Source organism: Plecotus auritus (assembly GCF_963455305.1).
Source record: "Plecotus auritus genome assembly, chromosome: 1".
Taxonomy (NCBI): domain Eukaryota; kingdom Metazoa; phylum Chordata; class Mammalia; order Chiroptera; family Vespertilionidae; genus Plecotus; species Plecotus auritus.
In genome coordinates this window covers 31702920-31718316 of record NC_137770.1, presented here as the reverse complement: position 1 = coordinate 31718316, position 15397 = coordinate 31702920, and the positions used below count along the sequence as shown (strand labels likewise).

The 15397-nt window shown below is 48.0% G+C and overlaps 1 protein-coding gene across 1 annotated transcript in view; it reads right to left on the bottom strand.

Annotated features, from left to right (window-relative positions):
* The window catches only part of ZFYVE26 (zinc finger FYVE-type containing 26), a 70683-nt gene that overhangs the window by 33626 nt on the left and 21660 nt on the right, over positions 1-15397 (bottom strand). The window contains exons 15-25 of the mRNA XM_080682356.1: positions 14972-15173; positions 13615-13878; positions 10223-10342; positions 9966-10130; positions 9248-9466; positions 8703-8805; positions 6515-7260; positions 4631-4827; positions 3008-3112; positions 1462-1584; positions 904-1080 (exon numbers count right to left, since the gene is read on the bottom strand). Of these exons, the coding sequence (XP_080538482.1) occupies positions 904-1080; positions 1462-1584; positions 3008-3112; positions 4631-4827; positions 6515-7260; positions 8703-8805; positions 9248-9466; positions 9966-10130; positions 10223-10342; positions 13615-13878; positions 14972-15173 (2421 nt within the window). The remainder of the gene's footprint in view (positions 1-903; positions 1081-1461; positions 1585-3007; positions 3113-4630; positions 4828-6514; positions 7261-8702; positions 8806-9247; positions 9467-9965; positions 10131-10222; positions 10343-13614; positions 13879-14971; positions 15174-15397) is intronic.

Sequence of the window (15397 nt, the reverse complement as noted above, 5' to 3'; positions counted from 1 at the left end):
TTCAAAATAGACTCGCCCAGGCTGTGGTATTTTGTGGAAGAGCCACACTCAAAAGGGGCCAAAGAGCCACATGTGGCTCACGAGCTGCAGTTTGCTGACCACTGACCTAGACAATTAACCCTTTATCAAGCAGTAGTTTTAAATCCTCACACCAGAATCCCTTTGGAAGATAGCCAGGCTCTGTTGCAAGAGATTTAGTTCTAATTGATGTGGGGGTGGAGGTCAACTGCTGGTATTTTTAAAAAGACCAGGTGGTGCCATGGACAGTGTGGTTCAGTGGATAGAGCGTTGGCCCAGGTCCTGGGTTCAATTCCTGGTCAAGTTCACGTACCTGGATTGCAGGTTTGTTCCCTGGCCCCTGTTGTGGCCCAAGCAGGAGGCAATCAATCTATGTTTCTTCTTCTTCTTCTTCTTCTTCTTCTTCTTCTTCTTCTTCTTCTCTCTCTCTCTCTCTCTCTCTCTCTCTCTCTCTCTCTCTCTCTCTCTCCTTTCCCTTCCCCTCTTCATCTCTCTCTCCATCCCCCTCTCCCCAGCCCTTCCTTCCATTCTCTCTAAAAATCAATGGGAAAAATATCCTTGGGTGAGGATTAACAAACAAAAACAACAAAAAGTCCAGGTGATTCTAATACATGCTCAGAATTGATACAGCAGATGCCAGGGATAGCATAAAGAGAACTTAAAAGGACCAGATAAAATTCACATTGGAGGTGGGGCAGTAAAAGAATGACAAGTCCTAAGGGACTCAGCTAGGATATGGTGTGCTGCTGGGGTAAAGATTTTATATAGCACAGGCCAAAGATGGCAGGTGAAGAGCCATTGACAGGGCAAATTCTTTCATGGGAGAGCTAGGCCAACAGTCTCTCCCTCGAGCATGCTTTCCCAATACCCGCTTTTCCTCTTTACCTTGGATCCCATGTACAGTGCCTGGATTTCACGGTGTCGAACAGCAGTCAATTTTCCATAGAAATGGGTGGTGAGGTAGTTGGCCAAGAAGTGAGATGTGGCCAAGCTAGGGTGTTGGTCGAGGGATTGCTCTGTGACCTCAAGGCACATGGAAGGGTCAGGAATTCTTCGCAGAAGCTGTTGTAGGAGAAGGGTAGAGGAGAAAGGTGAAGCTTGTAAAACATGTAGTCCAGCCTTGCTTTGTTTGAGAACAAAATATTTATGCATTTTAGACTAACTCATTCTCTGCACTCATTTTTATCACCATACCCCCAGCTCCACAAATGATGGCTTTGACAGGATCCAGCAGAATCCTGGACCCAGTTGTCCCTCTGCTACCTAATGCGGAGCTAGTCACATTCTACTCAACAGACTATAACCACCTCCTGAAGGACAAGAAGGGGCAGACCTGAGATCGCAAATATTTGCACAAAATTAAGCAAGAACAAAACCATCCGATTTCACTAACCTTCCTGTACCGCCCTACCCCCGCCCAAATGGAAAAAGTTAGAGGCGTACCTGCAGAGCCTTTTCATGATCTCCTCCTTCTAGAAGATAAAGAAGATGCTTTTGATGTAGGCTGATTAAGTGTTCTCTTGGAATGGGGTACAGGCAGCCCCACTCCTCACACAGTCCATACTCCTGGAAGGAAATACACACACACACACCTTCAATACCTTTGCATGACTGGCCTTGGCATTCATGCAGCTTTTGCCTGATTTTTCTCAGCATTCTTGAGTCTGCTAAAGCCCCAGAAAGTTTGGTAAGTGCTGAAGGGAAATTCACTAAAGGGTTAAAGTGGGATCATAAACTCAAAGGACTAGAGGGGCAGGTAAGTTATGAAAATGATGGAGCAGGGTGACTCTTAACGATATGATTTTCATCTCAGCTGTATTATAAAAAAGAAAAGCATAAGACATACAGTGACTGACACTTGGTGTCAAGCCCTGAGAGATACAGTGTAACTGGGCAAGACTGAGAGGGCCATCCAAAGGAGACAACGCCTACTCAGCTTTGACTATGGCCATAGGAATGTGCCCGTCCAGAGGCATTAGTCTTAAAAAAAAATTAAAATAATTTTTAAATTAAAAAGGTCCCTATTTTAAAATGTTGGCAATGAAATCAATATAAAAAATAAAAATTCTGCAGACCAATACTGCATGGGCCAAACAGATGTGTTTGGGGTTGGATTCCACCCATGTCCCTCCTTGCTACTCCTCACCACCAATTTGTGAACTCTGGATCACAATTTCAGGGAACAGAATCTCCCGGGCTTTGTCCAAGTATTCTAACATTGGGGATGCCCTCCCCACAACTCTGCCTGGTGTTGTCTTCTTCAGGATGCTTCCTTGTTTCTCAGGCTACGCAGATGCCCCGCTGATGCTCCTACTACAATCTGGGCTTACTTTTGTCACTTGATAAATAATAATTTCCTAGGAATACTGTCTCTCATCAGCCCACTTCCCAAAATGTGAGCTGCTCAAGCATAAGGACTAAGCTTAATCATCTTTGTTTCACCATCATCTAGCACAGAGCCTAGCAAATAACAGGCATTCAATAAATGTTTCTTGGATGGCTGAACATCTGAATGAGCATATCTACATTTTGAACTATGGTATATCAGCTCCTTAGAAGGTAGACAAATTCTATATAGCTTTCAAATGTCCAATAAACACATGAAAACATATTCAAAGTCATTACTAATTATGAAAATGAAAATTAAAACAATGAGATACCGTCCTATTGGCAAAAAGTGAAAAGTCGGGTAATACCAAAAGTGAGTAAGGATATGGAGCAATAGGAACTGGGAGTGGAAGTATAACCGGGGCAACTGATTTGAAGAGCAGTTGGTAACATCTTAATGAAGGTGAGATGCTCCTGCCCAATGACACAGCAATTCCACTGCTACATGTACATCTCTCTCTCACACACACACCAGAAAAAGAATGTGATGTAGTTATAAAAAAATTTGGACACTGATAAGGGGGAAGGGTCTACACAACTAGCCAGAGAGATGTAACTCTGAAAAGAGAAGGAAGTGGAATATCACTCAGGAAAATGGTACCTTTGCTTCTAGAATCACGTTCATGACAGTTGATGGGTCGTCAACACAACAGTTCCTCAGGGTCTGCCAGTCACACCACATTGGGGTAGCCTGCAAACCTAGAATCTAAGAAAAGACAGGACAAGCTATCAAACCACAATGCAGCTTCTTCCTCCATGAACGAGTCATTGGAGTTTCCAGGGATGAGCCATCCCTAGGTCTCTGTGCCAAAGCCAGCTGTCATAACTTGCCAGGAGAGAGGAGGAATGGAGCAAATAGGGTGAAAACTGTTTAGAGGAGAGTGAACCTACTGGGGAAGCACAATCAGGGAGGCAAAGACTGAGTGGTGAGGGCAGGATGGGGGCCTTTCACTTGTGAGGACAGTTCTCAGAGCTTTCTGTAACAGTTTGTTCTAGGGTCACTTGCCCCATGCTCCTCCATCTCAAAACTCTACCCAAGACATTCTGCTGGCCTGAATGCTCTGTGGGATCACCCTGCATGCAGCATTTAGCTCCTAATGAAAACTGCTGAGCAAGAGTGGAAAGAACATCTTTTTCACCTGCCTTTCCCTGGTGGGGCTCTGTTCAGTTCCAAGTACACATGGAAAATTAGCATATATTTTATATTTGTTATCATCTAAATCTGTCTCTCTGAGCCTCTTGATCTTGAATGTAATACACATCCTGTAATCATTTTTCACTTTTGAAATAAATGCATCCTTTCAAAATGGCTCTTGAAATTTAGCTGAGATTTAAAACAATCTTTTAAAAAAACATATTATGAGATAAGCTCTAGAAAAACTCTTGAAGAACAACAACCAAGTCCCCACATTGGACATAAAACATACACAAACTCAAATATACAGGGTGGGGCAAAAGTAGGTTTATAGTTGTTCATATGGAAAATATAATAATCCTATATAATCCTATATAATAAAAGCATAATATGCAAGTTGACCAGATGGCGGAACAACCGGTTGGCTATGATGCACACTGACCACCAGGGGGCAGACAATCAATGCAGGAGTTGCCCTCGGCCCGCAGGCCCCAATCACCACATAGGGGCCTGCCGGCCAACTTCTTGGTCTTTCTCCCCGGCCGCAGGCTCCAATCGCCTGACAGGGAATAGGGAACCAGGGGTGGGTGGTGGCGGACACAGGCAGCGCCGGGGGACCCGATTGCCCCACTGTTGCTCCACACAGAGAGGGCAACTGGCTGCGACAGCGGGGGGTGGGGCCGGCTGCCTACAGCCAGGGAAGATTGGCCCAGATTGCAGGCCAGGCCTAGGGACCCTACCCATGCATGAATTTCGTGTGCCGGGCCTCTAGTTAATAAATAATAATATAAAAATAAACTCTGTTTCATGTGCACACAACTGTAAACTTATTTTTGCCCCACCCCGTATATGTGAAAAGGCCTTCTGGACTATAAAGCATCATCCAATGCTAAAATTATAGGAGTGAATAAAGTAAGACCCAGATGGGAGGCCTCCTCATTGTTCACTTAAGAACAGAAGCCAGATGCAAAGCAAAAGCCAGGCCTAGATTTTGTTTCTCAGAATCCACCATCACATGAGAATAAACTAGATACAGTTGGTAACAGAGTGATAAATCCAGTTCCTTTCTCTTGATGCCAGGATCTGTACCTTCTGATACATCTGCAGCTCCGCCAGCTTTCTCTGTAGTTCACACCTTAGTTCAGCTTGGACAGTTGTGTCTGAAATGCAGTAGGCCAGGATCTCCAGGCATGACTCCAGGGGCCACCTGTCCACAAACTTTAGGGTTAGCTGACTTCTCAGAGATGCATCCTTCACAGGAAACAGGTACTGCCAACCTTCTTTGTCTACAAGACAAAAAGATGCCCAGAGGCAGCGAGCCTGGCACCAGAAGAGCTCCAGAGTCCAGGTTACTTTTTAACTTATTTAATATTTGTATTGACTTTTAGAGAGAGAGGAAGGGAGAGGGAGAGAGTCATCGATGTGAAAGCAAAACATTGATCAGCTGCCTCTGCAGCCCCCCACTGGGGACTGAGACCACAACCCGGGCACGTGCCCTGACCAGGAATCAAACCAGCAACCTTTCGGTGCAGGGATGACACCTATCCAACTGACCCACACCGACCATGCTAGGTTACTTCTTAAGAGAAAGGCCTTGTTCAATTTCAGGAAACAGGAGTTTGGAGGATCTTTAAGATCCATCTGACCTTAACTAGTTTTGACACTTGGAAGCGCTATGACATGGCAAGGAGAAATGTTATACCCTCTGTTTCTCTTTATGCAAACTTAGTTGTGAGACTTTTTGAAGAGAGAGGAAGAGAAGGAGAGAAGAGAGGAAGAATAGGAAGAAAGAAAGGGAGCAGGAAGAGAGGAGAGACAGAACAGATGAAGCTCTCCATCTTCTGGTGTGCTGCACATAGGGCAATATTTCAGACTCAACGGGTCAGTGCAACTTTTAGTTTTCCCTGCAATTTCCACTCTGTGCCATACATAACTACTTGAATGTTATTTCAGGTAAACTAGTTTCACGCCCTCAGTATCCTTTGTCATTATCAGTAGGTCTATCTCTCCCCCGACCCATTTCAGAGCTGAAAAACAGACACCAAGCAGAGAAAACGGCATAACCATTCAGTCAGGGGATTTCTTCCCCCTTCTCAGGATGGATTTTCTTCTTTCCACAGGGAAGCCAGGCTCTCTACCCAGAAACCATTCACTACACTACACGATCTTGATCCCCCAAGTGGAGTGTTGTAGGTCATTGGCTCTCAACTCTGGTCACACATCAAAATCTCCTGGGAAGCTTTTCAAGTAGGGGTTTGTCAGGCAGGCCTATGGGCTGTTTTTATAAATCGTTTTACTAAAATATTGCCATGCTCATTTGTTTCTATATCCTCTATGGCTGCTTTCATTCATGTTACAATGGAAGAGTTGAGTAGTTTCAAATGCGACTTTATGGATTTCAAAGCCCTTAAAAGAAAAAATTTGCCTGGCCAGTGTTGCTCAGTGGTTGAGCGTTGAACTATGAACCAGGAGGTCATGGTTCCATTCCTGATCAGGGCACATGCCTGGGGTTTCAAGTTTGACTCCCAGTGGGGGACATGTAGGAGGCAGCCAATCAATGATTCTCTCTCATCATTGATGTTTCTAACTCTCTCTCTCTCTCCCTTCCTCTCTGAAATCAGTAAGAATATATTAAAAAATAAAATAAATTTGCTGATCCCCATTTTAAAGTAAACATTTACTTAATTCCATCCCAGGCTTCTGGGGATGGAGCTCAGATATTTGTGGTTTATTGAATTTTCCAATGATTCTGATATGCAGGGTTGAGAATATTGGTTATAAATATGTGTTCTAAGGTTAGATAGACCTAGGTTTTAAGCACTGCTCTGCCACTTATTATCCTGGGCAAGTTTCCTACCCTTACACTGGCATCTTCCTCTAGAGTTACACTGAGGGTCAAATGTGATGATACACTCAGTGAATGCTAAATTTTATGAGCAGGAGTGAAGGAGAGAGACGTAGCTTTCTGCTCACCACTTGCGACAGCACAGCTCAGGACTGCATCCTGGATGCTGCTCAAGTCATCCATGTCTCGACCGTACACTTCAGTGAGCTGAAGGGCCCGGGGCCAATCTCTGGCCACCAAGGCTTCCTTGAAGGCCTCAGTGAGCACATCCAGGGCAACAGGAGAATGCAGGCCCAGGAGAACGGTAGAGAGACTAGCCTGGCCACAGAGACTCGCTGCCAGACTCTGCTCCTGCTTGGAGGACCCTCGGAGGGGCTCCCAGGCGGCCAGGAGTGAGGCCTCCAGCATAGGGAACTGTTCCAGAAGGCGAACACATTCCCGGGCTACCTGTTCTGCAGTGAGAGGTACCTCCCTGCGGCCACGAAGCTCCTTCCATGACAAGCTGGGCTTGGTGACCTTTGATCCCCGGGAAGCCCCCAGACAGGCCACTGTAGCCAGCAGTTTAGAGCGGGATTTAAGGAAGGCCAAGGCAGAGGAGGTGAGGGCTGAGGGTGATGAATCCTTTGAGGAGGAGCTGGGCTTTTTCTCTGATGTGGGGTTCTCAGTTGGCTTTGGGGAGCTCTGTGCAGAAAGGGGGAGGTCCTCCAGGCAGTGGGACATGTGCAGCTGGGCCAGGATGCCCAGGTGGGTCAGGAGAGATGACATCTGCTGGCTCTGCAGGGAAGGGCAAAGGGCAAGGGGCTCACAGCAGCAGTTGACGATGACCTGAGGCACACTCAGACTGAGTCCCTCTTGGGCCAGAAGGGCTGCTAACCTGGAGGGAGAGAAGCAGAGGGAATGCAAAGCCTGAGTGCATAGGCACCATCACCTAATCTCTGACTTTCCTTGTGTTCACACGAGCAAATGTACATGCAGGCTCTTTAATGGTCTCCCCTCTTCTTTTAAACACAAACGGTTGCCTATTAGACATGCTGCCCTGTCCTTTGCTTTTTTAGTTAATAACATATCTTGGAGATCTGTTCATATCCCTCTACAGAGAGGCCCCTCAGTTCTTTTGACAGTACATATTATTCCACTATGAGGATGAACTATAATTTAACTAGTCTCCTGTTAGGGACTATGGATTTTTCTGATCTGTTGCTATCTATAATAATAAAAGCGTAATGTGCAAATCAACCGAACGACCGAACAGCAGAACGACCGTCCAGACGACCTTCCGGACGACCACACTATGATACGCACTGGCACCAGGCCAGCCAAGGCAGGTGGGATGCGATTGGTTGGGGAGTCCTGCCATTGCTCCACAATCGCTCCACAGAGGGAGGCCCAGGCCACCCGGCTGGCGGTGCTATGGCAGGTGGGTGGGGCCTCCCTCTGCAGGGCGATTGATCTGGGGGCCCCACAATAGATCACCCCATAGAGGGAGACCCAAGCCACCGGCCAGCGACACTGTGGCGGTGGTGCGGGGCCAGCCAGTGATCGCCCTGCAAAGGGAGGCCCAGGCCAGCCAAGTGATCGCACCCCACACCTGTCGCCCGCAGAGGGAGGCATTTGGTGGTGGGGTGGGGGGGGTGAGGGGGAGGCAGCTCCTCACAGATGGCAAGCAGTGGCAGCAGAGGGGGCGGGGCTAGCTGCCAGCAGCCGGGGGAAGGAAAGCCCTGATAGGCCCTGATTGCTGGCCAGTCCTAGGGACCCTACCCAAGGGGTCCTGGATTGCGAGAGGGCGCAGGCTGAGCTGAGAGCCCTGCCCCGCCCGCACGAATTTTGTTCACTGGGCCTCTAGTTACATATAAGGCTGTAACAGACATCATTTTCCATATGTATAATAAAGCCACAGGATAAACTCCCCAACATGAATTTTTAGGTCAAAGGATAAGTGAATTTGTAATTTTAGTAGATATGGACAAACTGCCTTCACATAGGGGCTTGTGGAAATTTATATCCCACCAACCCATGAGACGCTTGTTTTTCTATAGCCTAGCCAACTAATGTGTTATCAAATTTTTAGATTTTTGCCTGTTCCTAAGTGAAGATTCTTCCCTTAATTTTATATTTGCGATGTAAATTTTAGTGGTGGCAAGAGACAAAGAAAGGCATTTCAATGTAGCTGTATAAGAATAAACGCAAATCAAGGGCAAAGTCTAGAAGTAACTTCACTCCCTATACTGAACCCAGGCACAACCCCACGAAGCCCTCAGTGTCCTTGATGAAACAGTTAGGCAGGCCCATGCTCGACTCCCATGGGGTAGCTCCTACCTGTCTGGTGGAACTTGTCGCTCAAGCAGGAGGTGTGACACCAGCTGGGAAGAGCTTTGTTGCAGGAGAACAAAGGGATTTCCAACTCTGACCTCCACGTGATCTGCAAAGGTAAAGAAAGTGACCACTGATTGCATAGTTCAGAGCCCTGTTTTCCAGAACCAATAATAAAGCAGTGAGCTCATCCTGCTCATCCAACGTGACTGGAGTGCATGCAACACTCACTCTGCAGACGCAAGTAGGAATCTGGCACTCATATCAGAGACTTGGTTCCTCCTCTGGGTCCTCCACGATGGGCTGAAGGTCTAAGGTCTTTTTGAGGCATTAAAGCTGTCAAAGTTTATTGAGCACTTCATGTGCTGCACAACTATACTAGGTATTGGGGAGACAAAGGTGAATAAAACACCGAAGACTAAGAAGACCCTATGAATTGAGTGTCCTTGGCTACTGCTGTGCCCAGAACCTCTTAACTGAATCTTTCCTCTTCCTCGCTCTAAACATTGCAGACCACTCATGACCCTTCTTTCCTCTTTCTTGCTACTTACCAGGCTCAGAGCGCAAACTCTGAACGAGAACTGCAGCCAAGGTGCTGCAGTAACTGGAGAAGGTGCCCATGTAGTCCGTGTGCCCGCTGCCCACGGGGGCCTGTCTTCCCAGGGTCTTCTGGAGGAGCTCAGTCTGGATGTGCACAGGGTGGGCCTCTGCCTCCGGAGTTTTCTGGGCCGCCTGTTCCACCAGGGACGAGAGCGGAGAACTCCTGGGCTCTGAGAGCAGGAATGGTGGAAAGGATGGAGGCTTTAGTCTGTGTGTCCAGCTTTGGGTCAATTTCCTACACAATTATGTGAACTGGGCTTCCGTCCACTGCATGGGGCCTTCCATAGCTTGGGCACTACACTTACAAGGCAGCTACAAACTCCCAAGTTGATTCCCAGCTAGGAAGAGCTTTGAGTTGGGAGAAATCAGGGTGAATGGTTCTGTGTTTACCCCTGTGACTCTGGGGTTGGAATGGCTTTTGGGGAAGGGTTAATCAACATTTACTGAGTAACTTTGGGGTATATTGCTCCTTAGGGATAAGAAAAATGTATCAGCTAGTGAGTGCTAACCATCCCTTCACTTGAGAGGCAGGGGAACAGTGGAGTTAGCTATGAGACATGCAGTGGCTAAGTGGAGGGCCAGTAGGGCTCACTGTTGAAGTCCCAAACCTCTGCTCCAGTTTCCTCTCCCAAGTTCAGTCCTCATCTGCCTCCACACGTGGACCAGTACCTGGCAGCTCCAGTGCCTCCCTCAGTGACTGAAGGATCTGGTCCAGCTGCTGGGAGAGGGCGGCATGGCTTGCAGCGCAGTCCTCAGTTAGGCTGGGCCAGCACGTCTGAAGCAGCTCAGCAATGCTGCACCGTGCAAGGCCTCCTCCTTTCTCTTCTGCACTCTCTATGGAAAGCAAACGAGAAAGAAAAAGTAAGGCTGATGTTGACCTAGTGTTCTGAGTCCAGGAGAAAAAAAAAGGGAGAAAAGCAACTCACCTGATTTAGTTTGTCCGGCTGATATAAGTGAATAATTGAGAATCTTACTGATTTGCTGAAGAACAACTGGAAAACCTCGAATGCCATCAGCACTGAGGAGGACATGGTCTAGCTGCCGACCTGGGAGCAGATGAAGGAAGCAGGAATGCAGAAAAAATAAGGTACTTTCAAAGACTGCTTCTCAGTCCCGTGTTTACTTGTGCAATTTTATCTTCTCTAATATTGAGGAGGAAATAGATGCTGTGCCATTTTGGGTGACAGCCAGCACAGCTGGCTTCTCTGTGCCTGAGGTGCCAGGGCCATCTCCTGAAAGATGCCTCAGCTGTCAGCGCAGCAGGCCGAGAATCTCTGGCACTGTCATGCAATCGCCATCCCAGCCAATCAGGCACTTCCTGTGGGTTTGCCTTGGTACTGCCCTTGGCTGAGGACTTGACCTGAGATCATATCTGTCTTCTCTAACTGCTTTAAGTAGGATCTTGAACCTTCACTAGGAACAATTTTATGAAGAGACTAGAGACCCCGAAATTCGTGCATGGTGGGGGCTGTCCCTCAGCCCAGCCTGCACCCTCTCCAATCTGGGACCGCTTGAGGGATGTCCGACTGCCCGTCGGGCCTAAACGGGCAGTCGGACATCCCTCTCACAGTCCAGGACTGCTGGCTCCCAACTGCTTGCCTGCCTGCCTTCCTGATTGCCCCTAACCGCTTCTGCCTGCCAGCCTGATCACCCCCTAACCACTCCCCTGCCAGCCTGATTGATGCCTAACTGATCCCCTGCCAGCCGGGTTACCCCTAACTGCCCTTCCCTGCAGGCCTGGTTGCCCCAACTTCCCTCCTCTGCCGGCTTGGTCACCCCAAACTGCCCTCCCCTGCTGGCCTGATGGCCCACAACTGCCCTCCCTTGGAGACCTGGTTCCTCCCAACTGCCCTCCCCTGCTGGCCATCTTGTGGTGGCCATCTTGTGTCCACATGGGGGCAGGATCTTTGACCACAAGGGGGCAGCCATCTTGTGTGTTGGAGTGATGGTCAATCTGCATATTACTCTTTTATTAGATAGGATAGTGGCCTGGTGCACGGGTAGGGGCCAGCTGGTTTGCCCTGAAGGGTGTCCCGGATCAGGGTGGGGGTTCCCTTGGGGCGTGGGGCAGCCTGGGTGAGGGGCCTGTGGTGGTTTGCAGGCCGGCCACGCCCCCTGGCAACCCAAGCAGAGGCCCTGGTATCTGGGATTTATTTATCTTCTACAATTGAAACTTTGTAGCCTGGAGCGGATCCAAGCCTTCTGCTTACTCCATGGCGGCAGCCATTTTTTTTGGGATTTATGTATCTTCTATAATTGAAACTTTGTAGCCTTAAGCAGAGGCCTGGGCCGGCCAGGGCTGCAGAAGCTTGGCTTCCTCCATCACTGTGGGCAACCCTAGCCTCCTGCTCTTTCCAGCTCCGTGGCTGCTGCCATTTCTGTTTGGATTTATGTATCTTCTATCATTGAAACTTTGTAGCCTTGAGTGGAGGCCTAGGCCGGCAAGGGCAGGTGAAAGCTTGGCATCCTCCATTGCCGGGGAAACCCATGCCTCCCTCCTGCTCTCTGTGGCAGTAGCCATCTTGGTTGGGTTTACTTGCATATTTGCTCCTGATTGGCTGGTGGGCGTGGCTTGTGGGTGTAACGGAGTGATGGTTAATTTGCATATTACTCTTTTATTAGATAGGATGACTCATTATACCTCCTCTGTACCCCTTATACTTGGGATAATCTGGAGACATAGTAGTTACTAAATTAATTCCTAATTGACTGGCCTGAAACTATTTCAGCTACTAACAGTTTGAGTAATATCTCCTTTTATTTTACAACTAGAGAACCGGTGCACAAAATTTGTGCACTCGGGGGGAGGGGGCCCCTCAGCCCGGCCTGCGCCCTCTCGCAGTCTGGGAGCCCTTGGGGGATGTCCAACTGCGGACATCTTTAGCGCTGCTGTGGAGGCGGGAGAGGCTCCCACCACCACTGCTGTGCTTGCCAGCCCTGAGCTCGGCTTCTGGCTGAGCGGCACTCCCCCTGTGGGAGTGCACTGACCACCAGGGGGCAGCTCCTGTTGAGTGTCTGCCCCATGGTGGTCAATGCGCCTCAGAGCAACCGGTCGTTCTGCCGTTTGGTCGATTTGCATATTAGCCTTTTATTATATAGGATAAAGGTGCTAGATGAAGGGGAGGAGAATTGTTCCTCAAAAGAGAATCACGAGTGCTATAGTATACTTTCTTAGAAGGACCATGTGGGCATTACAGGACGTTTTAACCAGCAGCTCAGAAGTGATTTGGAGAGGTGTGCAGAAGAGAGTTAACACAGCAGGCCTGAGAATTCTGTCCTCAGAAAGGCCTGCTCACAAGGTGAGCCCTCGGCACTATCTGTGACCTTCACTGGCAAATGGTTTCCTATACTGCATAAAAGTTCCCCTAAATGATGGGAGTGGCTCATTGTGCCTACGCTCTCTGTACACTGTGGTTCCTTCTGAGAATCTGGAATTCTGGAACACAATGGGCAGAGGGTGCCTTTGTTACCAGTCCCCAGTAAAAACCTTGGGCTTGTGTCTCTAATGAGCTTCCCTATAGGCAACACTCCAGCCTTGTCACAGCTCACTGCTGGGGGAATTAAGCCTGTCCTGTATGCCTCCACCGGGAGAGGACTCTTGGAAGTCTTTTGCCTCGTTTCTACAGATTATCCCATGAGACTTTTCCCTCTGCTGGTTTTGCTTTGCACACTCTTGCTGAAATAAATCTTAGTCATGAGTGTGACTACATGCTGAGTCCTGTGAGTTCTCAAGGAATCACTGAGCCCAGGAGTAGCTGTTCACATTGCAACCTATTCACCATTCCTCATCCCCAACACTGAGAGAACAGGCTCCTTTCTCCCTCCCGGGTCAGTCCTTCCAATGTTTGCTGTGCGTGAACTTTACCCAAATCTATCTTCACATTCTTCTACCTTCATTCCTCCAAGAATTCCATGTACACATTTTGATATCATTTACCTCAAGGTACAATCTTCCCTCCATGTTTTCCCTTACACGTGGTTTACAAACTCAAGACTATTATAGGCTAAGTGGGGTTCACTCAGGAGGGGGAATGTAGTTAAAGACAAATTCCATTTACACCATTTTTGAATGTATATTTATTCTTTAAATTTATCTGCAAATCAGAAAATAATTTCTCAATCGAATGCAGAATGCTATGTCTAGTGAGAAGGTGAGGTTCTCAACAGACTATATTTAAGCCACCAGGCTGCACATGAGGAAATTAACTAATCCATTCTCCCTGCCTCTCATTCCCCGGTAAGTACTTTCTTCTTGCACATTTTCTCAAGTGTCTCAGAAATCCATTTGAGAAGGAAGGACTAAAGCTGAAGCACTCACCCCGGCTCTCAAGGCTGCTGTTCAGACGTCGCTCAGCCGTTTCCAAGAGCTGCTTGCAGGTTTTCCAAAGCTGGCACTGAGAGCAGGCGAGGTCGAACGCAGCCATGGCGGGGGAACTGAGCTCTTCCAGAACCTCTCTGAGGGGGTCAGTGGGCTCCAGCAGGGTGCTGCTTATCCAGAAGTCCTCCTGGAGCGTGAGGATGGGGTCTCCAGAGGGGCTGAGCAGCTTGTCAGTCACGTCCGAGATGGAATAAAATACCATCCCTGGTCACCAGCAGTGGAGCAGAAAGTAAGGTTAAAATGATTCTATATGCCACTTTTATTTTATTTTATTTTATTTTGGTCCTTCTGCACAGGATATCTTCTATGCATATTAGTATCATCATTGCAACCCATTCTTATGGCACAAAACAACGGCATGGAAAGGAAGACCAAGAGAAGCCAAAATGGATGAGATGAGTGAGGGCTTCTTCCAAATGGGATCTAAAAGTAGGTTGAGAAAGAGTGAGGTGGATCTGTGTGCTAATCAGAAAAGATCTCTAAAATACGCTGTGAAAAAGCAAGGTAGACAACAGTACTTGCTGTAAGAGCCCATTTATATTAAATAGCAAAAAGTGCATATATATTTTTGAATAGCTATTGAAAATTCTGGGAGAACAGAGAAGGAGCAACATGGGATGCTATCTGGTACACACAGCCTAGTCTAGTAAGATGATGTGAAAACGTGGTTCAAGATTCCACTTTCAAGAAAAGGCACAGGTTTTCAAGAAAATGGCAGGCCTGTCCCCCTGGCTCTCTCATAGTGTCCCATGCAGAGCAAACTGTGGCCTTGAACCATTGCCTGGCCTCTGCCTGTGGGCTGGGTACAGGCACTGAAGCAGGTTGCACAGTGGGAAAAAAAGAAATAAAGAAAGGATCAGTTTTTGCAGTGCAGCCAAAGCTGAGAATTGAGACCTGTGAATCGCAGGCCATGAGTTAAATACAACTTTTTCACTTTACAGAAAACTGAAATAATATGCTTTATCCTGAATAGTTACATGGAAGGAAATAAACTCATAACCATTTCCCAAAACACCATGAAAACATATGGTGAAAAGAGCATTCACACTCTTCAGTGTTAGTCACACAGGACAAGCTTAATGGAGTAGCTCGAGTGGTCGGTACGTGACCGCCATGGTCAGGGAAGTTGGGCACAGCTAGAAACTGACTCTCAATATGCTGTTCTTCAAGGCAACTGTCCTGCCCTGGATTTCTGCTCACCTTCATGATGATGAGCCTATCCTTTGGGTGGCTTTTCCCCTGAGGCCCTCCTTCCCAAGCTACCTCACCACCTGTGGTGGCAACGGGGAAGCCTGACCTGCCGCTGCAGCGCTGCCAATGGCCTGTAGAGTTGAGCGGCCACTGCCAGTTCTTCGAATGGTGCTGCTACCCCCGTCTGAGTTCTGGTTCTCAATCTTGTGCTCGACACGGACCAGCTCCTGGATCACCTCCTGGTAGCGCTCCATGAACATCAGTTCCCCTGAGCTGGGCGAGGACTTCAGGTCGAACATGAACACCACCTGGTACAAGACAGGCGGGAGTGTGGCTGTGGTGGGCCCGTGCCTAGAGATACGGGATCTTGCCTATCATTAGACTATGGCCCCAAAACATCCGCTTTGTAGGGTGGGAAGAGCACTGCATGTTAGAAGAGTAGATCAAATATAGAAATTATTTATCCAAGCCAGCAAGAAAGCCACCACAGCCCCAGGAGAAAATGGGCAGAAGATGTGGACAATTTTAGAGA